The 27740-nt window shown below is 45.3% G+C and overlaps 1 protein-coding gene across 1 annotated transcript in view; it reads right to left on the reverse strand.

The window, feature by feature from the left end:
* Positions 1-27740, reverse strand: part of SYN3 (synapsin III) — a 465413-nt gene that overhangs the window by 54182 nt on the left and 383491 nt on the right. The window contains 1 exon segment of the mRNA XM_043562446.1: positions 22228-22290. Within this exon segment, the coding sequence (XP_043418381.1) occupies positions 22228-22290 (63 nt within the window).

The following is a 27740-nucleotide window of genomic DNA, read 5'->3' on the forward strand; positions in this document are numbered from 1 at the left end:
CTCTCTATATATCTGTCTTAATCTATTAATCTAAAATCCATCAATTTCTCTAAGTGATGGTTACTATTACATGCATAGAGATCTAAAAAAGTACAAAATGACTCACAAATGGAAGGAATTGCTTCAAGCATGGGTCTGGGAGTCAGGCTTTACCATTTACTCGCTGTGTGACCCTGGAAAATTTCTTAAATTCCCTACACTTCGATTTTCATGTCTGTAAAATGGGTTTATAACAGTACGTGCTACACAGAGTTGCTACAAAAATTTAGTGAAATAAACTTTGTAAACAATTTCAGCAGAGCCTGGCACAAAGCAATGCGTATAGGCTGCTCGTCATTTGACTATAAGGACTTTCATGGATAATAATGTATCTGGAGATTTCATAAAATCTGATAAACACTAATAGAATTCAAGCTATTTCCTTATACTTTTCTGGACCTGGTGGCTCACATTTTCTGGGGGTGGAGGTCTCTCTCCCAGCTGTCTGTAAAGAGGTTTTAACAGGGGCTATGCTGAGGGCGTGTTAGGTATAGTGATGCCATACCTAATCTTGCTCATGTGCAGATTCTGTGGTCGATTAAACATGGTATTTAATCCCCTTCCCTCCACACACTGCCCTTTTAGGGAGGCTTTGAAATGTGCTGGCTTTTCTGAAGGGCTTGGGGGTGTGTCTGTCTACAGCCAGACAGTGGAGGAGGATGCTGAGTGTAGGGGTCCTGGCTGGGAATGGTTAGACTCCTTGTCTGTCTGGCTCTCTTGTGAAATATTGAGATATTAAAGGTCATTGTAAACATTTTCCAAAAACAATAAGAGGTTTCTTTTGTGTGGGTTGGGATGTGCCTCCCTGGCAAAGGGTGTCATTCACTTCACCAAATTTAAAGGGGTAAGAGGGCTGTGCTGAGGTTTGGAAAATCTGGAGTGTTTTTCTTCTAATTTAACAATTTACTTTTAATTTTGGGGGTTGGCTCTGTGCAAGCTTGTCTCCCATGCATATCTGCCTTGTAGTAGGGAAAGGGGGTATGATAGGGTGGTGGTGGGAACCCGAAGAGGGAGGGGGGAGGGCAAGGCATGCCACCTTCAGTGACTCTACCCTTATAGAGTGAACCACTCAGAGCCTCAGTGAAGGGACCTGAGATAGCATCTGGCCAACTCTTTAATTTTATAGATGAAACAGTGGACACACAGGGGGGAACAGGTGACTTTCCCATGGTTTGCTCATAAATCAAAGACCAAGACTGGCTCCAAGTCTGCAGAGCACCAGGGATGCTGACTTCTTTCTACTAGCTGTGTCACAGGGCACTGTGCATGACACTGGTGGTCCACAGGATGCCTTAGAGGGCACACAGATGAACATTTAAATTTTAACAGGTATTTGTTTCAATATATATTAGGCAAAATTATCTGGCCCATAAAACTCATAATATATGTTAGTCATATAAAATGTCATTCAATATTTTAATTCTTTTTATTTTTAAGTTTATATATTTATTTTAAGCTAGCTAGATACAGAGAGAAAGAGAGAGAGAGACAGAGAGAGAAGGAGAGAGAGAGAGGCAAGGAGAGACAGAGAAAGAGAGAGGGAGAGAGTGAGAATCCCAAGCAGGCTCCACACTGTCAGGATAGAGCCCGATGTGGGGCTTTAACTCATGAACCTTGAGATCATGACCTGAGCCAAAATCAAGATTTGGACGCTAAGCTGACTGAGCCACCCAGGTGTCCCCATATAAAATGTCATTTAAAAATACATTTATTTGAGTAAAGACAGTATGTGTGTGTGTTGGGGGGGGGGTTGTTTTTAAAAGGTTGGATAAGGAACAGAACAGGAGGTAACCAGTAGGGTTGTTATATATCATGACTATAGTCCACCCTCTCTTTACAGCTTATGGTACAATAGGGAGAAGACTGGGAGATCCTTTTAGGTTCTCCTAGAATTTGGTAATTTTAGTCTGTGTAGGAGCAAATCCTTGCTCCTGCCCCCACCCCCTATATTCCCTTCTCCACCACCTACCATCCTATCATTATACTTTCACCTTCCTTACTTTGTCTTCTTCCTTCTGATCCCCAATGCCCAGAATTACCAGTGAGCAGTGAAAATGGCTGATCCTGGGCTAATATGTGAGCTTTCCCCATTCCAGGAGCTGGGATTCATACAGGGTCCTGGCTGCTGGGGAGCAGAGCCTGGGGCCTTTTTCTCGTCCTGTCTCCAGGAGTTTCAAGGTCACCCCATCTGCTTTCTTGCCAGAGCTGCCTAACCTGTGAAGCAACCCAGCGTAAGACATTAAGGGGTTTCAGTGGGTAAATATGTAATCAGCAGCTTCCTCCTACAAACCCTGGTCTATGACAATGGTACATTAATAGCCTTCAGATATCCCAAAGTCATAATAAAAAATAAAATCAAAAGACTACAAAGCTAAAATGACATATCATTACCACCCAGAGTCCATAGTTTTTACATTAGAGCTCATTGTTGGTTCACTCTATGGGTTTTGGCAAATGGATAATGACATGTACCCATCATTAAAGCATCATACAGAAAACTTCACTGTCCTAAAAAATCCTCTGTGCTCTGCCTTTTCATGCCTTCCTCCCCCTGGCCCCTGACACCACTGATCTTTTTATTGTCTCTATAGCTCTGCCTTTTACAGAATGTCATTGGGTTGGAATCATTTAATATGTAGCCTTTCCAGATTGGTTTCATTCTCTTAGTAATATGCATTTATGTTTCCTCCATGTCTTTTTGTGGCTTGATAGCTCATTTCTTTTTAGCACTGAATAAAATTCACCAATTGTGACAAATATACCACTCCCGTGGGGGATGTTTATTGTGGAGGGAGAGTATACATGTGTGGGGGGAGAGGGTATGTGGGAAATGTACCTTCTGCTCACTTTTGCTGTGAATTTAAAACTGTTGTAAAAAAATCAAGTCTATTTAAAAAAAAGACGGTGATGGGTGGCCCTAATTTATGTGCCAGTTCTCTGCTGGGGTTAAGATAAAATAAACGAAATCCCTCCTCTCCTAGTCTTCCTAAGAGCAGTGATCATAGATGGCTATGAGAAAATAATTTAATGTGTATTGAGTGTCTTCTAGAATCAAAACCATGAAGGCAGGGACTTTTCATTTGTTCTCCACAGAGAGAACACTGAGAGTGGCCAGAACACTGCTTGGCACATAGAAGGGGCTCAATCAATATTTATTCAGTAAATTAACAAAAAGTCAGGCCCCAGTCATGGTTTCTGCTCCAAGGTCTAGCCTAGAACACTGACAAGGTCTAGCCTAGAACATTTACTGTAGGACTGCAAGATGGCACAATGACAGAGAGCTGTGTTAGGTCTAGATCTGGCTCAAACGAGGGCAGGAGGGCAGAAGTCATCATGCTTGAGCAAGACAGAGAAGGCTTTAAAGAGGAGAGGTTGCTTTAGCCAAGCCTAGAAGCATGAGTCCCAAGGGGGAGAGATCTTAATGTATGGTTTCAAATGCATGAAGTGCAAGTGGGCTTGGGAGGACTTCACTTAAGGAAGTGTCCCTCTGCCTGTCCCTGGGGTCATACTTGAGTCATTTCGGACAAAAAACTAGCCTCCTGGGCTTCCCATTCTTTTCTTTCCACCCTATTCTAGCTGCCCCTCCTGGGCTCCAGCCCAAGGCCTCAGGGTCTTGTGTGCCTGCCACTGTAGGTGTTATTTTGGGGTGATGGCATTCAAGGGGGCTCTACTCTACTCAGAAACACCAACTATGTACGAGGGCTGGGAGTGGTGGTGTCCTGGAGCTGACTCATACTGGCTTATGAGAGGCAATTGTTAAATACAAATATTGTGAGCCAGTGATTAAACCATTGCTAGCTTGAAATTGTCCACAGTGGAAGTGTTTACACCCCAGAAATTGGCAGACACTACAAATTAGGGACCTCCCACCCGACCCCCTGAGACAATCAGTTTGCCAGCACGCTGGAAGACAGCTTATGCTGACCATCGTTCAGCGTCCCATGGAAGGATATGAAGTGTTGCAATCAACACTGGATTACTGTTTGGTTAAAGTAAAATATTCAAAAGTATGGTTTTAAAGCATGCAAAAAGCACACTCGGATGCTTCGTATACATTTACTTGGGCTGTCTGGGCAGTTGTTTTTTGTGGAGCCCTCAGAGTAAGACTTCTCTTTCCATCTTGGTCTATTTGGAACGTAACCTGAGATTGCAGAGCAAGCAGGTATGAGGCCAGTGATTTTCTCAAAACTGTGCTCTGTGAGGACACAAAGTATAAAGGTACTTTGGGTGCCGAGGCTGATACAGACTAAGTTCATCGAAAGACCTTCAGTGTTCTCCTGATGGATGTGGTGATAAATGTTTTAAATTAAAATTATAGAATAAAATTATAGCTAATACAATACTACTTTTGTGTCTGTTATAATTTCAAGCTCTCCATAGGATTTCACTGGAAAGGAGAGTTCTGATGTCACCCAGTCAACTCATGTTACAGAAAAGGAAACTGAAGCCCCCAGAGGGACAGGTTCACTTCTGGTGGTGCAGCTCCCGGAAAGAAAAAGGAAGAGAGGAAAACCTGGAAGGGAGGGAAGGGATTTTCTGAGTTAGGGCTCTTGGATCCCCCATCCAGCATCTTTGCTTTGTGACAAGGGAATGTGTCCCAATCTCATTATCTCGGCAGGGGACGACATCACCATCATGGTGGGTGCCAAAAACATCTGAAGTAAACCCATGTCTGCACCTACAAGGGCCAACATGCCTTGACCCTGCTGACCTCTCTGACCTCATCTCTTGACACCTGCCTCCTGACTCTTTCAGTTCCTAGAACTTGCTGAACTCAATGCTGCCCCAGGATCTTTGCACTTGTTAGTCCCTCTGTCAGCAAAGCCCTTTCTGCAGTCATATCACTGGCACCTTCTCATTGTGTCTGTTCTGTTGTCACTTACTTGGAGAGGCCTCTTTTGATCATCTGACCAAAACCAGCTCTTTCACTCCCTGGTCATACTCTATTACATCACCTTGGCTTGTGTTCTCCTTGCACTTACGGTCTCAAATGATCTTGTAGTTGTCTATAACACCTATAAAAATATGAAGCTCCAAGAGAGCAGGGACTTGTCTCTTAGATTCACTACCATATCCCTTGCTCCTTGCACATAGTAGGTGTTTGGGAACTATTACCTGAATGAATACGTGAACAAATGGATGGTCTCTGAACACTCTTTTGACCTAAGGGAGTGGTTTTCAAATTGGACACCACAGAGAAGTTTTGGGGGCTCCTTCTTTGGGGATGGGACCATACAAGGAGACTAGTTGGGTAGGACTCTAGATCTCATCCCTTCATCCTCATGGCTCCACATGGAAATAGTTTATATATTGAGTGTTTTCATCATTCATTGGACAGAAGGCTCAGAGGCCAAAGAGCAAGGCCAGGTCATCTGGGTAGAAGCTTGGGCTCCAGACCTTCAAACCTGATACTTAGAGGTTCATGAACAAGACACGGGGGGTGATATTGAGGGGTGCTAGCAGGAAGAGCAGGGCATGGCAGACATATCATCTGGGGGTCCCAGGTATGAGGACGGGGGTCTTTGGGAGAGTGGTGACCCGATTCTAAGTTAATTCTTCCAGCTGTCTCAGATCTTTGCCCCTGAGTCACAAACTAGTGATAGGCTTTTTGCTGAGGCCACAGCATTTTCCAACCACGACTTTAAACATAATGTTGGCTCCTGCCCTTCCCGAGAAAGCAACAGTCCTGCTCTCGGTGGCCTCATTAAGCGGGATTCTATTTTCACAGCACTCATTTTGAGAACATTCTTATTTGCTGTTCCACGCTCTCAGAGAGATGCCCAAGGGGCTCTGCTGATAGAATGGCTCTGGGCATGACAGAGATGGGGAGATGCTGAAATGAATAGCAGCTTTGTTTATTTGGCGCTGGAGCAGGCGAGAGGAGCTATATTAAAAAAGTAAATAAAGTTCCCCTTCTCTCCACAAGAAAAAAACATAGTCCGGCTGCATGGCCAGCCACACAATTTCCCTCACAGAACAGAACAAATGTGAGTAGACGGAGTTTAACTTTGGGAGAAGAAATTAAAAAAAAAATAATTATGGGGTGGGCGTGGGATAGAGCTTGAAAATGAGTAAGATCAAGAAGCATCTGAGATGCCTAATTAAAGAGCCAAAAATAAAAAGCAGCAACAGACTGGGTATGGGTCTAGTGATATATATACACCCACTAAGGCATATATATATATATATACACACACACACACACACACACACACACACACAGGGTTCTAAAATACGACTGGCTCCCCTCTCTGCAGACTTGACCTGTGTTTCCTTCCCATGGGGGAGAGGAGATAGTAATAATTGGTAAGAGTGACGTTTTCTGAGCACTCAGCGTGTGCTCAGCTCAGTGTGGAGTGGAATGTGCGTACAATCACAGACAGCATCACCTTCCCACTGACTTAGCTTTTCTGGGCTTCAGTCTTCCCTCCTGCAAAATGAAGATAATCAGACTGCCCACCTCATGGAGCTGTCGTGATAATCACACAAGACATGCAAATAAAACACAGGGCCTGGCACTCGTGAGGGCTCAATGAATGGTGTGAGGCCATTCTTACCCTTATTCTTTTCCATAGGTACCTCCAACTCAAAATGTTGAAAACTGAGCTCATCCTTCCCGAATTTGCATTTCAGTGGATGGAATCATCATATTCTCCATTATCCTCTCCGGCCCAGCATCCAGTCTCTCAGGACATTCTTCCAAATCTGCTTTCCCATTTCTCTTGCCTACATCCGTATTTCATGCCTCACTGCCTCGGTTCCCGCCTGGGTTCAGCCCCTAATTTCTTCTCTGCACCTGCTACAGTTTATTCCTAATGGATCCCAGGGGCACTGATATCCCCCTCTTCACCCCCACTCCTCTCTGTTCTCACACTGCTGCCTTACAAATCCAAACATGCCCATTGTCTGCTTACAGCCCACCAGTGGTGCACGCTTTCAGTTGGAAGATAAAGTGCAAATTCTAGAGAGCAGCAGAAAGTACATCTAGGGTCTGGCCCTATCTCCTCCCCAGCCTCACCTACTCTTCCAGCCCAGAGCTCTGGAATACTGGCCTTTGCATTAGCATCATCTGGGATCAAAAATTGCCAGTGCCTGGGCCCTATGCCAGCCAATCATGGCAGAGTCTCTTGGAGTGGGCCCCAAGCAAGGGTATAATTTCAGAGCTTCCTGGGTGCTTCCAAGGCACTGTTAGCCTGGCGACCACTGTCCCCACCATACCTGGCAGCTTGTGATGCTCTCCTGGGCATCACACCTTTGTGTGTGTGGGTCCTGCTGCCTGGAATGTGTGCGTTTCTCAGTCTTATCCACCTGCTGTATGTGTCCCTATTGTTTGAGACACAACATAGCTCCTGCATCATGGAAGTTTTCCTGGTACCCCATGCAGGTGCTCCCACTCCAACTGACATTTCCCTCAATCACAACTTAATTATTCATCAGCTGGCTGTCATCTCTATTAGAAAGGGAGCTTCCTGAAGGGGGTCCATGTTTATTTGTTGCCTCAGCACAGTACCTACACATGCCTGGTTTTTAGGACAAATGAGTAGATCAATGAAATTTCCCCCTACATCATTGTTCAGTTTTATCTGGACTCCCTCCTTACCACTTGGCTGGTATTTCTGCTGTAGGGTTTACTTCATTCAGCCTGGATTGTAGTCAGCTGTCTACATGACCTTCCACCACCTCTCCCCAACTCTCTGGACTTATTTCCTGTCACTTGTCACCTCAAGCACTCACTCCAGCCCCATTAGCCCTCTGCCCATTCTTGGACTACACAGAGGCCCTGCCTCAGGGCTTTTGTACGTGCTCTTCTCTTGCTGTTATGCTCTTCTTCCATACATTCACATAGCTCATTCTTTCCTTCCTCTACATGTCAACTCACAGAAAGGCTTCCCTAATAATACCACCATCATGCTCATCTTGTTTCTTTTGTCTTCAGAGTCCTTCTCATCACCTGATGTGTCCTAGTTTTGTTTCTTCTTTTATTGTCTGCCTCCCACCATAGGATGTAAGCTTCATGAGGACAGGGACTTTGGGATGTTCATTACTGCATCTCCAGTGTCCAGAATAGTCCTAGGCATGTAGAAAGCACTCAATAAATGTTTCTTGAATAAATGAATGAATAAACATGCTGAGATTTCCAGTGACTGAGGGCTTGTCAAACTGTGGGTTGAAATGGGTTATGAATTTAATGGGTCACAAACAACATTTTAAAAAATGAAATGGGGTGCACCTGGGAGTCTCAATCAGTTGAGTGTCCAACTTTGGCTCAGGTCATGATCTCACAGTGTGTGAGTTTGAGCCCCACATTGGGCTCACTGCTGTCAGCACAGAGCCTGCTTTGGATCCTCTGTCCCCTCTCTCTCTGCCCCTTCCCTGCTCACACTCTCTCAAAAAAAAAAATTAAAAAATGAAATAGACTGGAACAATATGTATCAGAATGCCTTGCACATAGAGCAAGTTTTATTCTTTCAAATTTATCGCAATATATGTTTAATATCTGGGAATCAGTAGGCAAGACAAAATCTACTACTTATTATGTTTTGCTATACAAATTTTTGGAAAAGCATTGCATTAGACCAGGAATTGGCAAACATTTTCTATGAAGAGTACAATGGGAAATATTTTAGGCTTTGCAGACCATAAAAACTATTCAACTCTGATGTTGTAGTATGAAAGCAGACATAGACAATATGTACACAAGTAGGCAGGGCTATGTTCCAATAAAACTTTATTGAAAAGACCAGGTCAGGGGTTGTGTTTGGCTTGTGGGTGGTAGTTTGCCAAGCCCTGCATTAGACTGTAGTCTAGTGTGAGCCTATGTGTTTTGTGTATAAATTTCCTACATTCAGAAGCCAAGTCTTTTTCATCTTGGGTCTTTTTTTTTTTTAAGTTTATTCATTTTATTTTGAGAAAGAAAGAGAGAGAGCAGGGGAGGAGCAGAGAGAGGGAGAGAGAGAGAATCCCAAGCAGGCTCTGCACCATCAGCATGAAGTCCGATGTGGGGCTTGAACTCATAAACCATGAGTTCATGACCTACGCCAAAACCAAGAGTCAGACGCCTAACCGACTGAGCCAACCAAGTGCCCCACACCCCAGGGTCTTTTTAAAAAATTTATTTGTTTTAAGATTTTTATTTATTTTATTAAAAAAAATTTAATCCCAGTGTAGTTAACATACAAGGCTATTTTAGTTTCATCTCTGGATCTTAACCAAGAGTCGTCCATCCCAGAATCTAGCCCACTCTTTGCACATAACACACGTTCGTAAATATTTGCCAGAATATTCAATAAACATTTATGGAGTCCCCAACTCAGAATGGCCGAGTACCAAATCCATTAGCATTTGTTGAATGAATACAAGAGCCCTTGGCCTCAAGTTTTCGAAAGCCTCTGCCCCTCCTCCAATCCTTCTGAAGGCTGAGACCCAGGGCCCAAAGGATGTCCTCGCCCCAGCTGGCTTGGGTCATGTGTTGCCAGGGGTCAGAAGGAGTGGTGGGAAGTGATGAGAACAAGTGATGGGCTGTTTAGGCAACTGCCTAATTATTCTGCTTATCAGTTGGCTGGTCCCTTTCCTTTACTCTTCCCCGTAATAAATCAAAACTCCTTCTGTTGTTCTCGAGTTCCCAGGTCACTGATTCTTTGGCCTGCATGTTTATAAAGTAACAGTGTGACCGTGAGATTGAGTGGAAGGGAAGGGAGGCAACTGACAAGTGTCAGCTCTGAAGGGCACACCTCAGCTTCCCAGGCTCTCGTGCATTGCACAGGGTGAAGGCAGGGACTTGCCGCCGTCCAGGGCTTCGGCCTCGGCCGAGAGGGGAGGTGGAGTCCGTGGGTGCAGTGGGTGCACCTGGCAAGTTTATAATCCAGCAGGGGAAGCTGATTTGGTTCAGATTTTAAGAGGACCCGGAACAGGAGCCTGCAAACCACAGCCTGAGGGCTACTGCCAATTTTTTGTGCGGCCCCCGAATATAGGACAGTTTTTAAGTGGTTGGGGAAAAAAATCAAAAGAAGAATGATATTCTATGACACGTGAAAATGACATAAAATTGAAATTGCAGTGTCCATAAATAAAGTTGGATTGGAGCACGGCCATGCTCATTCATTTCCGTATTGTTTAGGGCCGGTTTCGTACTACAAGCGCAGAGGGGAGTAGTCACAACGGACCATATGGCCTAAAAGCCTAAAATATTTACCATCTGGCTCTGTATGGAAAAAGTTTGCTGAGCCCTGACTAGCTTGACTAGTTGACACAGATTAGCAGCACTGGTATCACCTGGGAGCTTGTTAGACTCCCGGACAGGCCCCACCCAGGCCTAGTGAATCAGAATCTGTATTTTAGTAAGGTCCCTAAGTGATCTGTAAGCAGCTGGAAATGTAGGAAGCATTTAGGTGCTAGTGGAAGTGAATCGATATCTTAAGTATCTATGCATATTTTTTTTTTCTTGAGAGAGAGAGAAAGAGAGAGAGAAAGTGCAAGTGAGGGAGAGGGGGAGAGAGAATATTAAGTGGGCTCTCTGCCCAGCACAGAGCCTGATGCAGAGCCTGACTCAGAGCCCGACATAGGACTCGATCTCACAACTGTGAGATCATGACCTGAGCTGAAATCAAGAGTCAGATGCTTAACAGACTGAGCCACCCAGGCGCCCCAAGTATCTACAAATTTTTACAAGTGTTTTATCTCAAGCAGTCAGCAGGGGAATCCCTCACCCACTAGGGAGATATATATTAAGGTCATTTTACAGAAAAGAAATCAAAGACTCCAAGTGAAGTGTTCAACCAAAGTTATATACCTAGGCTGAACTGGGATGAACTTCTGGGTCCACTGCATAACCTGTGGCCTTAACTATTAGGCTTCATGGCCCCCAGTGAAGAGAGGGCAAGAGCCCACTCACCATCGGAAGTTGGAAGCACCCAACTGGTGCCCCACGGTGTTCAGTGGCCAACTGATAAGTTTTATTTGGCCTACATGGTGTTTCAAATATTTGAAAATTACTTGCCAATATTTTAAAATCAAGGGAATTCATATCAGAGACCCAGAGAATTAGAATCAGATGATCAGGTTGCCCTGGCTGCATGGTATCTCACGGCTTTCCCACTGGGGCTGAACTGTGATTGCTCATGCAGGTTGGCCTGGCCTTTCTGGGTCATTACAGTCCCCAGCTGGGCTCTTGACTCATTCTGGTGACTGCCAGTGGGCATCTGAGTTTGCATCCTCTGGGTATACCGAGCTGCACTGACCACTGAGCATCTTGTTAAAATGCTGCATCTGATTCAGCAGGTCTGAGGACAGGCCTGTGTTCTGTTTTTAAGGGGCTCCCAAGTGATGCTGAAGCTGCCAGTCCTTCCAGAGAGTCCACTGTGAGTAGCTGGGCTGTTGAGGAGCTCAGGCCTGACTTCAGGGCTACACTCACTTGGTCCATCAGCCAGAGCATCTTGTCCCTTAGGGTGGCAGGAACCCCTCGGCCCTTTTCCTCAGTTGCCAGCAGCCTCTGCTCTTGACTCCACTGATTCCTCTAACGACAATCATTTCCTACAAGTATCACGACATGAAAAGGCATGAAGAGCATTCACAGTCCCACCATGCTGCCTCCTTAGTAGCATCTTCTGGCCTTGATCCTGGAATATGGGGTGTTGGTGTGAAGGTTTCTTGGAACTGGAGGCCAGGAGTTGAGGTAAGAGAATACGGTCTGCCAATAGCATCTCATTTGTCTGCAGGCTGTCAGAGACTGCTGAAAATTGTGTTTAAGATGCCTGCTCACTCTGCCCCAAACACACACACACACACACACACACACACACACACACACACACACACACACAGGTGCACACTCCAAAATGTACTAAGCTCACTGTTTACACCCTTCGCTTGCTTTCCCTCACAAACAGCCCTGCTATTGCCACCTGTCAGCAGCAATGCCGGCTGCCCCTAAACGGACCTACTTCCAAGAAGGCAGAGGTGTGGCTGGTTTCACCTCCAGGAAGCTGGGTGGGAGACTGCCCTGTGCCACAGCTTCAGGGAGGTAGGCAGCCTCCGCTTGCCTCAAGACATTGCTTGTCTTGCCTGCGATAGTAAGAATAGGTTGCACCTGCACATTTTGGCTGAGGGAGGCCTCAGTGGATGCGTAGGCTGTTCTCCCAGTGGAACTGTCTGGAGGCAGTGTCCTCTTGGCCTGGATGCCAGGAACAGTGGAAAGATATGCAGCCTTCGCAGCATGCTGGGTGCCACCTTGTGCAAACAATTTTGCCTCCTCGATCTCTGCTTGTCTCATCTGAAAAATGGGTATCATGGTAGCATTATCCACCTCAAAGGACTGCTGGAGCCTGAACAGGCCTCCATTGTGGATGTATTTTATAAATTGTATGTGACCGTCTGATGCTGGGGGAAAAGTAAGGAGCAAGTAATCAGACTGTGGTAAATTATACAGAGCATTCCCCACCTCAACAGGCAGCATGTGCACCCTCCTCTTTCTGAGGGGCTCCTCAGGTGATGACTTCTCTGATCTTTGTTACATACAATATCAAGATGGGTCAATGGAGAATGGTCAATGGACCAGGAAAACAGAGAAGAGAAAAAAAAAAAGAAATCTTACTGCTTCTCAATGTTTGCCAGTCCAAAAATATTCTGCTTTTTCATGGAGGAGTTGTATGGTGAGTGCATACAAGAACAGATAATTGATTCTTTCCAGATGAATCTGTTCCTGGGCCTTTGTCCCTCTTGACAAAATGGGTCTTGTAGGTGGTAGGGGTGCACACTGCCTTTAAAACACAGTCCTGGTAATAGTAATAGTTTTCTTTTTCTCCTTCTCATTGTCTTGCATCAGTGTCCTTGGTCTTGGCTTTGGGCCTGGGGTGAGATCAGTCCACCAGACAAGAGCAGTTCATATGAAAAGGTCAGTGCTGGTCTCCAAGGTACTGACATGTTTTTTGGGTGGAGCCCTGTGAAATTCTTTATAAATCAACTCTCCAATTAAGTTGGCGGGTCGCCTTATCAAAGGGAAGAGATGATTCCACCAGCGTGTTCCCAACTGTCTCAGGCAGCCTGGAGGAAAGGGCTGAAGGGCCTGCTGACCTTGATTCGAATCCTGCTTTCACCACTTAACAGTGACCTTGGGCAAAACAACTCTTGGAAACTCTGCAAAGCTGGGATCAGAAATACTTCTCAGGGTGCCTCTGGGGATCAGAGGAGATGTTAAAGGCACATAACTTGGCTCAGGGGCACTTGGAATTGTTAATACCCCCTCTCTCGTCCTTGTCCATCCTCACGCCTAGTCAGTTATGAGTGATCCCAGAGAACTCGCATAATCTTATCAACGTCACAATGCTGGCAAATGGCAGAGTCAAGATGAGAACCCAAGGGAGTCCAAGTTCAAAGCCCATACTCTCCCTTGCGTACCTTCCCATCGCATGTTTATATGAGGCTTCTTACTTTTTAATGCTTTTACTCACTAGCTCTTCCAAGTGATGGGGTGAGGAAAATCAGGACTATTTCACGTATTTGACACACAGCACTTATGTGTTTCAACAACTTGCCCAGGTGGATGCTGCTGGCCTCAGAAATGCGGGCTGACTGGAGGACCCAGGCCAACCAAGAGCAATTCAGGGATGTGGGAATTGGCAGGGGAAATGCCACCAGTAGAGATCTAAGCCTTAAGCCCTCATGAGAAAAATGAGTTGATAACCCAGGTGACTTTGCCTTCAACATGACAAACGTCAGGGTAGACAGAGTCATAAAATGGCTGTTTTAGTTTGCTTCTGTTTGTGCTCAGAATCTTGGCATTTTGGCATCCAAAAGAAGAAAGAGACCTTTAGGACTCTCCAGAATATATATGTATGTGTGTGTGATACACACATGTATGTACAAATACTACACACACACACACACACACACACACACACGGGCACGCAGAGTTGAACCTCATTATTTGTGGTAGTTATGTTCTATAACATTGCAGCAAATACTGATTTAGTGAATACTGAACTATCGCTCCTAGGGGACATACAGGGTTCCTGAAAGCCTCTGGTCACAAGCCTTTTCATCAACTGATCAATACATAGCTTTGTTTTATGTGTGTTTCTGTTTAAAACCATCTTATTTAACATATATTGTGGATTTATTAACACTGAGCTAGTAGCCAACAGCATTATAACTCGTGCCTGAACAAAACTTACCTAACACATACTTTTTCTTTTCCCCCAATAAGAATCATCACAGCTTTCTTGAACTTAGGACTTCTTGCACTAGACAGCACTTCAGCCCTACACTTGTGTGTGTGTGTGTGTGGTGTGTGTGTGTGTGGGGGTATTTTAAACAATGAAATCACTACGAAAAAGTGTAAGAATGTGTAAGTGTGGCTCCAAATAGATGGAGAAGAGGACATTTGTGTATAGTACCAGAACTGAAATAAGGCAGAGTGTTGCCTTGTTTGAGCTCATTATTTGCTGCTCTGCACTTGTCGGTGAATGACCATGAAAGTGCCATGATAACTGATTTTGGGATTACAAATAAATTTTAGTGAGTGGGTGAATTTGTACACATGGAATGCATGAATAATGAGAATGGCGGTATATATTGTGCTTGTCAAGCGGACAACCTCATGCCAGAGGCTGTGAGAAGGAGCTCAGTGCTTGAGATTTTTATTCATGTGTAAAGGACTGACAGACCCTCTGCTAAGGGCCCACTTTGCTCAAGAGAAGCAGAGAATAAATGAAGCCAGTGGCTGTCTCAAGGGAGTGGCAGGGTAGGTAAGAGAAGACATGGGGGAGGTGGGAGTTGACAGGGAGGCCAGTGCAGTGGGTGAGGGTCCCTCCCTGTCCCCCTTCATAGTCGGGCAGGGACCTTGAACACTCCTTCCCTGGAACACCTTGCTGGCTGGCTCCCTTCCCCTGCTCACACCCACTTTGGCTTCTCCTGAGCTCTCTGGCAGTCTCCCAGGTGCTGGGGAACCTTCTGATTTGTTAACTGTTCCCCTGGGTTCCATTTGTCCATTTGCTCATTTTCTAGCCTCCTTCTCCGGACAGTGTTATTGGCCCACTACTCCTACTTGAAAAGTGGATGGTACTGGGGGAAGCTTACTGAGTGAGTCAGCCGAAGAGATGATACCAGAGTCCTGGTTGTTCAGAGCTGCAGACAGTAGCAGCCGTAGCCAAGAGGGGTGTGCAAGCCGCCTGGCTGCTGGGAGCCTCAAGTTTAGGAGCTGCCACCTCGATCCTCCAGACCAGATAGATGCAGGGACACCTCAACCCTGTCACTCCCCACTCCAGAATGAGAAGGACAGCAAACTCTGTATACACTGGGGGAAGTGTTAGAATATCTGGGCTTATTAGCCTATGACCTTGTCAATGTCCTTCACCTCTGTGAACTCAGGTGCTAGAACCAGACTGGGCTTGTACCCCAACTCCACCACTTACTTCCCATGCCTCAGTTTCCTCATCTGTAAAGTGAGGATACCAACTGTACCTACCTCATAGGGTAGTTTTAAAGACTACAGTCAATAAGTGAATATATAAGAAGCACTTAGAACAGTGCCTGCACAGAGTAAACTCTATAAAGCATTAGCTTTTATCATTACTGTGGTTATTAGGTTACTGTTGTTATTACTGTTCTTATCTCTAAAGATAAGGAACAGGCTCAAAGAATCTCAAAGGTCTTTCTTTCCCCTTCCTGTTCTGTTCTTGGGGATGCTCTCTCACTGTGTGGCCTTGAGCAAGAGGCTTCTCCTTTTTGGGGCCCCACATTCGTATCTTCTGGATGAGGTGTCAGGACTCAAGCCGTGGGAGTCTGTGACTTTATGAAATGAGGGTAAGGCAAGTCCCAGGGCGGAGTTAGCTTGTCAGTTTGGCCTCTCCAGGGGATGTTGCCGAGATAAGCAGTTAAGTAATCAGAATAACAGTTTATATTTGTAGTGGGTTTTAAAAGTTCCTATCGCCTGAGTGTTTATCAGGCACCCTCCCAAGGCTTGATTGGTTTATTTTATCCTCATTATAACTCCAGGAGGGCGATATTGTCCCCATACTGGAGATGGGAAAATTGAGGTACAGAGATATTGAACACATCCCCAAGGACACACAGTTAGGAAACGGTAAATCTTGACCCAAACCCAAAACCCTGATTCCAGATTCTGTAAACTTTACCCCCACATTATACTGGCAGTTAGCCTTGAGGTTGACTTCTAATCCTCTGACAGTAACCACCGATTCTCATCATTGGAAGGTATGTAGGAATCATCTCAAGGTGTTTTAACCTTTGGAAGGGTGAGAAGCTGAAAGAAACTATGGACCCCTTCCCACCCAGAAAGTTCGTACCATGTCTGCACACAAACATATACACAGAACTGACTCAATTTCAGGGGTTTCAAACATCTCACATGATGTTTAAATTCTCTTGGAACCTCCCAGTAAGTATTCATCCTTGCTCCGACTCTGCATTGATGGGAACCTCTTACCTAAAGGACCGTCCATTTCATTAATGTTCACAAAGCTGTGTCATCGACACAGTTGACATTTGTTTGTTTCCTCCTAACTTTGATCCCAGTTTCGAATTGGTCCCATCCATCTTCCCATGACAATTCTCCACATTTCTGAAGATGCTGGCAACACTGTCTCTAGTGCTTCCAGGCTAGATGCCCCTTGCCTTCACCGCTGAGTGCATTTCCCCCCAGGACACACTCATTCATCAGCGGCTCTCTCAAACATCCAGAATGGATGTACAGCCCAGAACCCAATACAATCTTCTGGCCATGGACTGACCAGGGCAGTGCAGGACTCTCCCTTTGTTCTGGGTATCAGGTCTCCATTAATAGGTCCTAAGAGTGGATTACAATGTTTAAACCTTACTTTACTTTGAAATACACCACATATACACAGAACTGCATAGTACAAAGGCAACAGTTCAACGAGCTATCACAAAGCACACATCCACATAACCATCACTCAAGTCAAGGCCCTGAACTTTGCCCACTCTTGCCTCATCCCCAATACCACTCATTCGTCCTCCACAAAGGTAACTTCTACTCTTTTATGGTAATAATTTTCTTAAAAAATTTAAAATCTAAATATGTGCCCCATTTAACACTACAGTTTAGTTTCCCTGGTTTTTGAATTTTATATAAATGGAAGGATGTAAATAGGCATTCTTTTATATCTGACTTATTTCACTCAATGAAATAAGCATGTGAGATTTATGCGTGCTGTTATATATAGTTGTAGTTCATTCATTCTCATTGCTGGTAGCTTTCTATTTGTCTGAATATACTTTAATTTATTTATCTAATCTATTATGAATGGATGCATGGGCTGTGCCCGGGTTTTGGCAATTATGAACAAGCTGTTGTAAACACTGGTGTATACATGCATGCATTTAAGCTGGCTATCCCTAAAAGAACTTTTACGTAACTTCTCAGTGAGTGATATCAACCCGTACTCCAAAGCAGTTGTACAGATTCACCCTTTCAGTAGCTGTGTGTGTATGCTCCAATTCTCCCATGTCCTTGCCAACACTTAGCATTATTAATCTTTTTAACTTTAGCTATTCTGGTGGTCATTCAATGGCATCTTACTGCGGTTTTAGTTTGCATTTCCCTAATGACTAATGAGGGTGAGCCCGTTTTCATCTATTTATTGTCCATTTATGGATTAGAGGTTTTGGCAACTCCTTACTGATCTGACTCATACTGAAATTACAGCCAAATGAAATAGAGTCCCTGACAGATGATGCTGGTTACTCTTATCTCCTTTATTGACTTCATTTGGATTTTGGGTCCCCAGAGCAGGTCTGAACATTCTTTTTTTTTTTTTTTTAATTTTTAATCGTTAAGTAATCTCTACACCCAACATGGGGCTCGAACTCATGATCCTGAGATGAAGAGTTATATGCTTTACTGACTGAACCAGCCAGACACCCCTAAACATTCTTAATACTCATGACAGCTACAATTTATTGAGTCCCACTGTGTTCCAAGGCACTGAGCTGTGTGCTTGACATGCATAACATCTCCTAATCCTCACAACCAGTTTATAAGGTTGCTACTGTTATTATCTTCATTATACATATGAAGAAACTAAGGTGGGGGAGGCTAAGTAACCTACCTAAGGTCTCATAACAAGGTGTGTAACCTAGATTCACATCAATACCCTTAGCCACTATAACACGTGGCCTCCCAAACATGGAAACGTTTGGCTACGTTAAAAAATAACTTTAAAAAAATGCTGAAAAACTGAATAATAAAACAGGCATGGAACTGTCAAATGGAGAAGAATAATTGCAAAGTATGAGAAAGATTAAGGTACTGAGTAAGTAAAGAGTTCTTACAAATTAACAAAAGGACATAATACAAAAACTGGTCAAAGGTTTCTGGGGTCAAGTACGTCTGGGAAATTCAGCACGCCTTTCATGTTCTTTTACCACAACAATGTATATAAGCAAATTTATGACTCTTAAGTTCCACACTAAAAACTTACTTTAACACAGCATTTTCCAAGCCTATTTGACCAAAATAGGCTTTAACATCTGAATAATTATAATTCTTTGGAACAGACTTTGAAGCATGTTGAACTCTGTAATAACCACTGCTTCCTCTGGTTTCTGGACTGGTAAAGCTTTCAACAAAGGAAATGAAATTAGTTTTGTCCAGGGTTTCTCAACCTTGACACTATTGACATTTTGGGTTGTGTAATTCTTTGTTGTGGGCTTGTCTTAGGCATTGTGGGATGTTCAGCAGCATCCTTGGTCTCTACTTAGTAGATGCCAGATGACAGTAGTACCATTCCCCCCCCCCACCCCCGCTCCCAGTTGTGACAACCAAAAGTGCCCCTTGGAAGCCAGGATTCCCCTCCCCCATAAGAACCACTGGTCTGGCCTGATTTCTAAAGAACTTAGGGTGCTCCCCATGATTACCTCCTACCTGAGTGCTCCCCAGACTGCATAGCATTTCACTACCTGTTGATTTCTGTGTCTTGTGACAGCCTCTATTCTTTGTAAGAGAGTACCAGTCCATCTCTTGTCTTGTTTGTTAGAACTCCCTTTACTTCCATGCACAGCAAACCACGTACAGTTCCCCAGGCAGGGGACTTCTTTCCACCTTCCCATCCTCTAGGTGGAATTAAGCTCTCTTCTTCAATCTCCATACTCACTGCACACCCTTCTATCAGACTCGCAACACACATTTTACCTATTGAGGTGCCTGTCTCCCCAGTTCCTTGACAGCAGAAACTAGGTCCTGTCCATCTTCTGACTCTCAGCACTGAGGAGGTGCTAATCAATATATATGATCAAAGGAGCAAAATATAATTGAAGATGGGTCAGTGGGGACCTAGGTGGATTTCCAACAACACTGAGTCCATTGGTAACCTCTTTACTAGTTTCCTCTTAGGAACGTTCTCCTTGCTGGTCTCCAGGAAGACAATCTTCTTCCTTGAGAGAAGTCAAACTACCACAGAAGGTACCAATTTTGTGTTTCTCCCTCTCAGACACGAATATGACATCATCTGCTCAGTCGGCATGTCCAGGCCTTTCCCGATAGTTTTCTCATTCCAAACTGAAGGAGAAAAGCCTTTTTCCCTTGATGTCAGCACTTCTGCAAACCCTGGTTTATTCTAGCCGGTGGCACTTTTTATCTTTGGATATGTATGCATCTTCCTTTCCATGTTTTGGGAATCCCTTTGGGCCTGAGTTTCTCAGAGCACCCCTTCCCCCAAGCATGAATCAGTGTCTTTAAGTATTTCCTGTCTGGGGTTATTTGAAGTCTTAGAAACAAAATTTAATTCTTGGGAAGTCTCTAACTCTACCAGAATTGTCCAAGATGGTGGCAGTGGGCAGAAAGAAAGGGACAGGTTTGAGAAACTTTAACAATGGCAAATGACAAGACTTGACAACCGTTTGGAAATGGAGGAGGGAGATGACTCCAAGATTTCTGTTCTGAGACAACAGAGGGGCTGGCAATTCCTGCTGCAGAGACGGCCCCAGGAGGAAGAGGAGGAGGAGGAAGAGGGGAAAGACCAGGACAGGGAGCACACTGCCGGGACAGTTAGAGCCTGAGGTTTCCACGGGAGACAAGGTGGGGATGGAGTGGAGGGAACTGGATATAAGAGCTTGGGCTCTGGCTGGGAAATGGGACGGGGGACTTGGCATGCAGGTGGCCGCAGAAGCTGAGAGAGCAGACGAGCGTTTAGATCGCGTGTGCTGCGGGCACAGACACATTAAAGATGGTGCAGCAAGAAAACGACATGAAGGAGACTGTGAGGGGTAGTTGGAGATAGAGGGGCATGGGTCAGAGGCCACTGGAGAAGGAGTTTTGGGACAGAAGGGGTGGCCAGCAGCTTTAAGTGATACAGGGAGGTCAGCTCCTATATGGACAGAACAGTGCCTGCTGACTCAGCAGCAGAGGGTCACTGAGCACTATGGTGAGGGCAGTCTCAGTGGAGTGGAGGGGCTCTAGCCAGTGGCAGGGGTGCAGCAGGGATCGGGAGGAGGGCAGGTGTCTAAAGAGGGAGTCACTCATCTATCCACTTGCCCAAAAAGCTGAGGGGCCACTGGGCACCAGGGGCCATGTTGGGCCCTGGGAGATGGTAGTGGACACATAGGCAATATCCCTGCGCTCATGGTGTGTATTTTCAGGAAGATGTAGTATTTTATTTTATTTAAAAATATGTAAAAAATTGTTTTTTACATTTTATTAATTTTTGAGAGAGAGAGAGAGAGAGAGAGAGAGAGAGAGAGAGAGAGACAGAGCACAAGTAGGGGAGGGGGAGAGAGAGAGGGAGACACAGAATCCGAAGCAGGCTCCAGGCTCCGAGCTGTCAGCACAGAGCCCGACGCGGGGCCCGAACCCACGAACTGTGAGATCATGACCTGAGCCGAAGTCAGTTGCTTAACCGACTGAGCCACCCAGGCACCCTGGAAGATGTAGTATTTTAGAAGGAGGACTCATTTTAAGGATGGTTGTTAGGATCATTGCCATTTGACAGAGAAGGGCCAAGAGAGGTCAGATGGCAATTGGTACAAGTTCACACCAATGTCAGAGCCGTGAGTCAGGCCCTGACCCATCTGGCCCTTCGCACTCTTTGCTGCCTGAAGGAGGTGGACTTTAGGTGGGAACAGATGGCACAGAAGACATAATAGGATGGAAAAGAATAAAGGTACCAGGTGCAGGATTATTGATGGCTGGGCCGGGCCCACCCAGATCAAGATTTGTATTTATTTGAGCCAGAGGCTTGAGAGGTGGCCTGTGGTAGCCCCCACACCTCCCCACATTCCCGGCCCTCTTATTTAGGAGAACATCTCCCTTTCCTGTGGGAACCCTGATCCACACAGTTCAAGTGGGGCTGCAAACATCGCCGCATGCACTTGTTAGGCTCAGGAACCCAGGCAAAGCTGACCAGTGTCCCTCCATGGGATTTATACAGAGACGCTGGAAAGAGACAAGGTCCTTTTTCCTCTGGGACAGTGAGCTTGGGGACCAGGGTAGGCCACCCACAGCCACCTTCACTACCTGAAGTAAATAAGTAAATACTAGGGATAGATAAAAGGGTCAAGAAATACAGGAGACTGAGCTCTGATGGTATCCTTTGGGCTCCTGGATCCAGCTCTGCCTGAACCTATCAAGAACTATCCCAGACTTCCTGGTGGCTTGAACCAATGAATTATCCTTTGCCTCTTGATTTTGAGTTTCTATACTTGCAGCTGAAAGAATCTGACCAATATAGTTTGTCATGCTCTGTCAGCTGTGACTGTGTCCAATATATGATTTACTGTTGCAGAAGCTAAGTGATTCCAGGGGTTTCCTCCATGGAGCCATACATATTCGCCTCCTTCTAGGTACTAGCCCTGTAAGTGGCAGGGAGATGACTAAGACATGAGCTTAGAGAGTAGCTGTGGAGATGATGACGGAACAAAGGCATCATCATCTATAATATGCTTCACATCCATTTCCCCAAATGCACCATCACAGGAAACAATTAAGCTGGCAAATCCAGGTAGGGTTCAGCAGGTACAGGCCGAGCTGGAGAGAGGCTCCAAGCTCAGAGGAAGGTGGGGTGGGGAGGAGGGGGTGCATCCTGCTTCCTGGGCTCCTCTAACACTGTTCTGGGTGGCTGAGCTAAGGTGGGGCTGGAGGGGGACAGAGGAAGAGGGGAACAAGTAGTCTGGGGAGGCTGTGTGAATATTAGTGTGAGTATTAAGAGCTGCTTCTCATACCTTTCCCATTCCGGCGTGGGCGTGTCCCAGCTTGACCACCACAGGGAAGTGTGGGGCTGTGAGCTGTAAGAGACCAGAGGAAATCGCTCATTAGCATCCCAAAGCATTGCCACCAAGACTCTGGGCACCACCTGTTCTGGAGAAAGATTCAGTCATCCCCTATTACCAGGAATCCCCACAAGAATGCTCTGACAGATGGTCATTCTGCTGCTGCTCAAACACCCTACATGCCAGCGAACTGGGCTTCCAAAGGAAGCTCTGAGTATTTAAAGCCAGCCTGCCTAGGGCACCCACCATTCTGGAGAGACGGTAGGAAGCTTTCAGATCCTGGCTTTACCACTTGTGCAACCACAGACAAGCTCTGCAAGGATCTGTGGCTCAGTTTCCTCATCTGTAAAATGGGGATGATGAGTATCCATCCCATAGGGTTACTGTGAGAATCAAACAAGCTTTTACATGGAAATCTTTACATTGTAAGTACTCAGCGAATGAAAGCTTCATTACTCCATCACGGTTCTGCCTTACGTTATCCTTGAAAAAAACCTTCAAGTATCTGGAAACTCATTCCCTCCCCCAGTCCCTATCCAGGCCACCCTAGCGGGTGTCTTAATAATAGTGGTCATGCCCACATGGGCACACACATTTACTGGTCGCACAGTGCTGGGCGCTGTTCTGAGTGACTGTCCTGTATCATCTCCTTTAGAGAGCCACATTACTTGTCTAGTTGGCTCCCTATAGAATCCTCAGTTCCAAGAACACTGCCTGACCCAGGGAAGGTGCCCAGTCTTCTCAGCAAGACCTATTAGAGGCACACATGCTTCTCCTTATGACACAGAGGAAGAGAGGGCACTCCAAACATGAGGTGCTTACCTATTCATACCCGTGGTCACTCTACTGGGAAGTGAGGGCACTAGGTTCAAACCCAGGCTAGGCATCTCCTCCTTCATTCTGTTCCTATGTTGCTTGAGATGTGTTTGTTTGGTGTCGGGAAGTCTGTTTGGAGGTATTTGAGGGCAAAGGTCATCCCTTTTAGTTATTTTGTAATAATATCACTCCCCCTACTTGGATCAACCCAGCCAGGGGTGATCATGTTACTCTCTGTGCTGTCTGTTCTGGTGCTGGTCATTCTATCCTGGCTTGTCTCCTGACAGTGCTGTCCATCCTGACCCTCTGGGTGCCTTGAGAGGAGTGCCTGGCTCTTCTCTCTTGGTGCCCAGAGTCTAGTCTGACCTGGAGGTGAGGCTGTAGGTGCCATGGAAGGGTCCGCTGTGGGTCCCAGAGCCATTCGATGGGCCTCGTCTTATTTTACGCACGCAGGGGCTCCATCAGGCAAGCAGGGGAGGTATGTTTTAAAAAAAATTTTTTTTTCAACGTTTATTTATTTTTGCAACAGAGAGAGACAGAGCATGAACGGGGGAGGGGCAGAGAGAGAGGGAGGCACAGAATCGGAAACAGGCTCCAGGCTCTGAGCCATCAGCCCAGAGCCTGACGCGGGGCTCGAACTCTCGGACCGCGAGATCGTGACCTGGCTGAAGTCGGACGCTTAACGGACTGCGCCACCCAGGCACCCCATGTTTTTAAATCGCCATTTCACAGGTAGGACACTGAGACTCAAGGTAGGTGCTGGGAAAGGGTGGAATTAGGACCTGAACTTGGGCCTGTCGGACCTCTAAGCCTGATGTGAACTGTTTCCCCTAAGATCTGGCTCAGGGCTTCCTGCAGTAGATGTTGAGTAAAAAAATTTCCCTCTTAATTTCGGCTACCATTGATCATATCTTGGTGCCTAGAAAGAACAAATGCATGTTTTTTTTTTTTAAAGAGCAATATTTGATTTTGAGTCCAAAAGCAATATGTACTCACTATAAAAAGTTTGGAAAATATAATAAAGTGTTATGTTGTTATTACACAGAAGATAATAAAAATCACCCTCAGACGTGTATTATCTGCTGATCTTTTTTATAAATCCATATTTTTTTTTCATTTGCTCTACATTGTGAGTATAGTGAATACCCAATTTCACTTCCTGTTCCTCCCACTTACTGTTCTGTGATAACCATCTTCCCCGTGGTGATTACTTGATAGTTTAATAGTTACTATAAAATATTTCACAGATGAAAAAACACTTAGGGAGCAATACCATGGATACCCCCTCACTTAAGAAATAAACCACTGCCCACACAGATGAAGCCCCTGATATGCCTTCTTATCACACTCCCTCCCTCCTGCCCAGAGGTTATAATCATTATACAAATTCTATGTTTATCACTGCCTTGCATTTACTCATATTTTAATTACTACATATGATTCTCAAACAACACACACTCCACAATTTTAAACCTTCTGTGTAAGTGGCATCAAAAGAATCTATTCTTGACAACCCTTTTTGCACATTGTGTTTGTGAGATTCACGTGTGCCCATCTATCTAGTGTGGGTTCATTTTTATTGCTATTTTATGAACACGTTACCATTTGTTCACTTCCTGCTGATGAACGTTTAGGCGATTTCTATTTTTCCAATGATAAATAATAATAGTATAAACATTTGTTTTTTAATGTTTATTTTTGAGAGAGAGAGAGAGAAAGCAGAGACAGAGGGAGAGAGAGAAAGAATCCCAAGCAGGCTCCGTGCTGTCAGCACAGAGCCCAATGCGGGGCTTGAACCCATGAACTGTGAGATCATGACCTGAGCCGAAACCAAGAGTCAGAAGCTTAACCGACTGAATCACGTATGTGCCCCTCGACTAGTACAAACATTCTTGAACTTGATCCCCTCTGCACCTGCAGGGGAGTCTCTCTGGGGCAGGGGTAACAGGACTGGAATTGCTGGGGCCGGGCAATGCTCCTTTCATTTTTGCCAAATATTGCCAAATTTGGTCGCCAAAGTGGCTGTACTGACTATGCTCTCACAGGCAGGGAAAGAGCTCCCAACACTTGAGGTTGGAAAGACCTGCATTTTACCAACCCGAGGGATGTGAAGTAAAATGAATCGATGGATTTTCACCAAGTGGCTTTTGTTCCCCAGTAGAGCTGTCACACCCAGCCATCCACTCAGACCCTGGAGACCTCCAGCAGTCCAAGAACTGCCCAGGTCACTACTGGGGCTTCATCTCCATGTCATTGTAAGGTGGAACGGGAGGTGAGGGGGAACGGGTGTGCTCTGTCTCCCCCTCCTCCTCTCCCGGCCTGATTATCTCCCCACACACTGACGGGTACTGGAAAGAATGTGGATGTTGCAGTTAAACTTACTCTCTCATCTGGGGCTAGATATTTAACCTCTTCAGAACTTAGCTCTCTGATCTGCAAAGTGGGAATGATGATGCCTAACTCATGTGGCTGTGTGGGGGGAAGAAGAAATGAAATGAGGGGTGTAAAACTGCTTAGCGCCAAGGGGAGGTTCGAACTCAAAGTGTAGAGCAGGACTGAGCAGAGGAAGGAGCTAACACCTGCTCTGTGGGGTAAGGAGATGAAGGAAGACCTTGATGGAAGAGGAAGGAGAGCTAGAGGCTGCTGCTTGGTAGTATATGATAGTATGGCAGAGGGGGAAATGAAATCCAACAAAGGAAAATCGGGGGGGCTATGCCAGAGGGAATAATCAGAGGTAATTAAAGGCTGTGCACTTTTAATCTGGAAGAACCTAGCAATTATCTTGTATACCCCCACGTGGCCATGTGGTGGTAGGTAGAATTTCTAGGAATTCTCCCCGAGGTGTCCCCCTCTAACCTCTGGAGGCTGATGAGATCATCATATGAAGTCTTACAACGATTGTTTTACATCATATGGCACACATGACCCTAAAGTATAGAGATTATCTGGGAGGACCTAATCAGATCACATGAGCCCTTAAGAGCCAGAACCATCGCAGGCCGGTGGAAGAGGGAGGCAGACAGATTCAAAGCATGAGAAAGTCTCAGCACACTATTCCTGCTTTGAGATGGAGGTGGTCACTTGAGAAGGAATGTGGGCAGTCTGCCGGAGCTGAAGGTGGCCCCTGGCTGATAGGCAGCCAGGAAGTGGGGACCAGAGGCACACTGTGGCAAAGAACTGGATTCTGCCCTAACAGGAATGAGCTCAGAAGGGAATCTTGAGCTCCTGGAGAAAATGCAGGATGCTGGCACTTTGATTTTGGCTTTATGAGACCCTAAGCAGAGAACCTTGACCTGCCATCCCGGACTTCTGATCTACGGATCTGTGAGGTAATAAAGAGGTGTTCTTTTCAGGTGCTTGATTTGTTAGCGTGGCAATAGGAAACTAACACATGTGTGTGTCCTCCCAGAAACTGAAGCCCAAAGAGTAAAAAGTGATTTTTTTCGTGCCATACAACAGAACGAGAAGTCAAGGCCATGAGTTTTGGCTCTCAGTCAAGCACCCTCTCTATCAGGGCACACTTCTCTGGGGACCACGTGCATATCTAGAGTGCAATAAATTCTTTCTCTTAATTATAACGACCGATAAAATAATATCAAATCAAATCAATACATGAATTGAGTGAGGACGAAGTGGTGACACTATGCGTTATGCTGTGCAGGACACAAGATTGAGACAAGATCTCTTGTTTTAGAGGGTGGGCTGTGCAATGAACGAGCAGAACAGGGTGGCATGGTGGGCAAGTCTGGAGTGGGTGGAGTCATGAGCAAGTCTCCGTAAGAAAGGAAGCCTCTCTGGGTGCCTGGATGGCTCAGTGGGCTAAGCATTGGACTCTTAACTCCAGCTCAGGTCATGATTTCCCTGTTTGTGGGTTTGAGGCCCCTGCACTGACAGCATGGAGCCTGCTTGGGATTCTGTCTCTCTGTGTCTCTGCCCCTCCCCTGCTCACACACTCTCTCAAAATAAATAAAAATTAAAATTAAAAATAAATAAAGTGATGCTTTAAAAAGTTGAAATAATAGCCTTCAAATGACCATAGAAATTCAAGATGAGGATGGTCCACAACCTCATCATCTAACCAAATCAATGTTTGTATCGGTCTGTATTCCTTTATAAAGTTCATTTAGAATTCCAATTAAAAAATGGGATATTCTTGAATTTAAATAAATTAAAAAAACAAAAAATGGGATATTCTGCAATCATCTTAGAGATAGAATTTTGCATCTGTCTTCTCTAAGTTTTTTCCTACTTTGCCATAATCTTTTTTATTTTTCTCATATCCCTCCCCCACTCCCCAGCCCAAGTAACTGATCTCACCTGCCTGGTGTATCTAATGTGTTCTCCTGCTCACTGCTTGTCATGTTCAGGTTTGTAAACACATATGGACATACATGGTTGAGGCTGATGTTTGTTTTTTCAAAAATGGCTCTCCTTGCTGAATATCGCGCCATGCACACTCCCTGTCCCAGGATGGCAGGTACCCCTTAACCCAATGGTTTGAAGCTTCACAATATTCTACAGGACACAGTGCCACAATCAGCCGCTTTCCTGTTAGTAGACATTTGTGTAACATTCTCTCTCCGTGTGTCTGTTTCTGTCTCTGTCTCTGTGCTATTGCAGGCAAGACCACCAAATATCTTTGTACAGGT

Source organism: Prionailurus bengalensis, chromosome B4 (assembly GCF_016509475.1).
Source record: "Prionailurus bengalensis isolate Pbe53 chromosome B4, Fcat_Pben_1.1_paternal_pri, whole genome shotgun sequence".
Classification (NCBI taxonomy): Eukaryota; Metazoa; Chordata; class Mammalia; order Carnivora; family Felidae; genus Prionailurus; species Prionailurus bengalensis.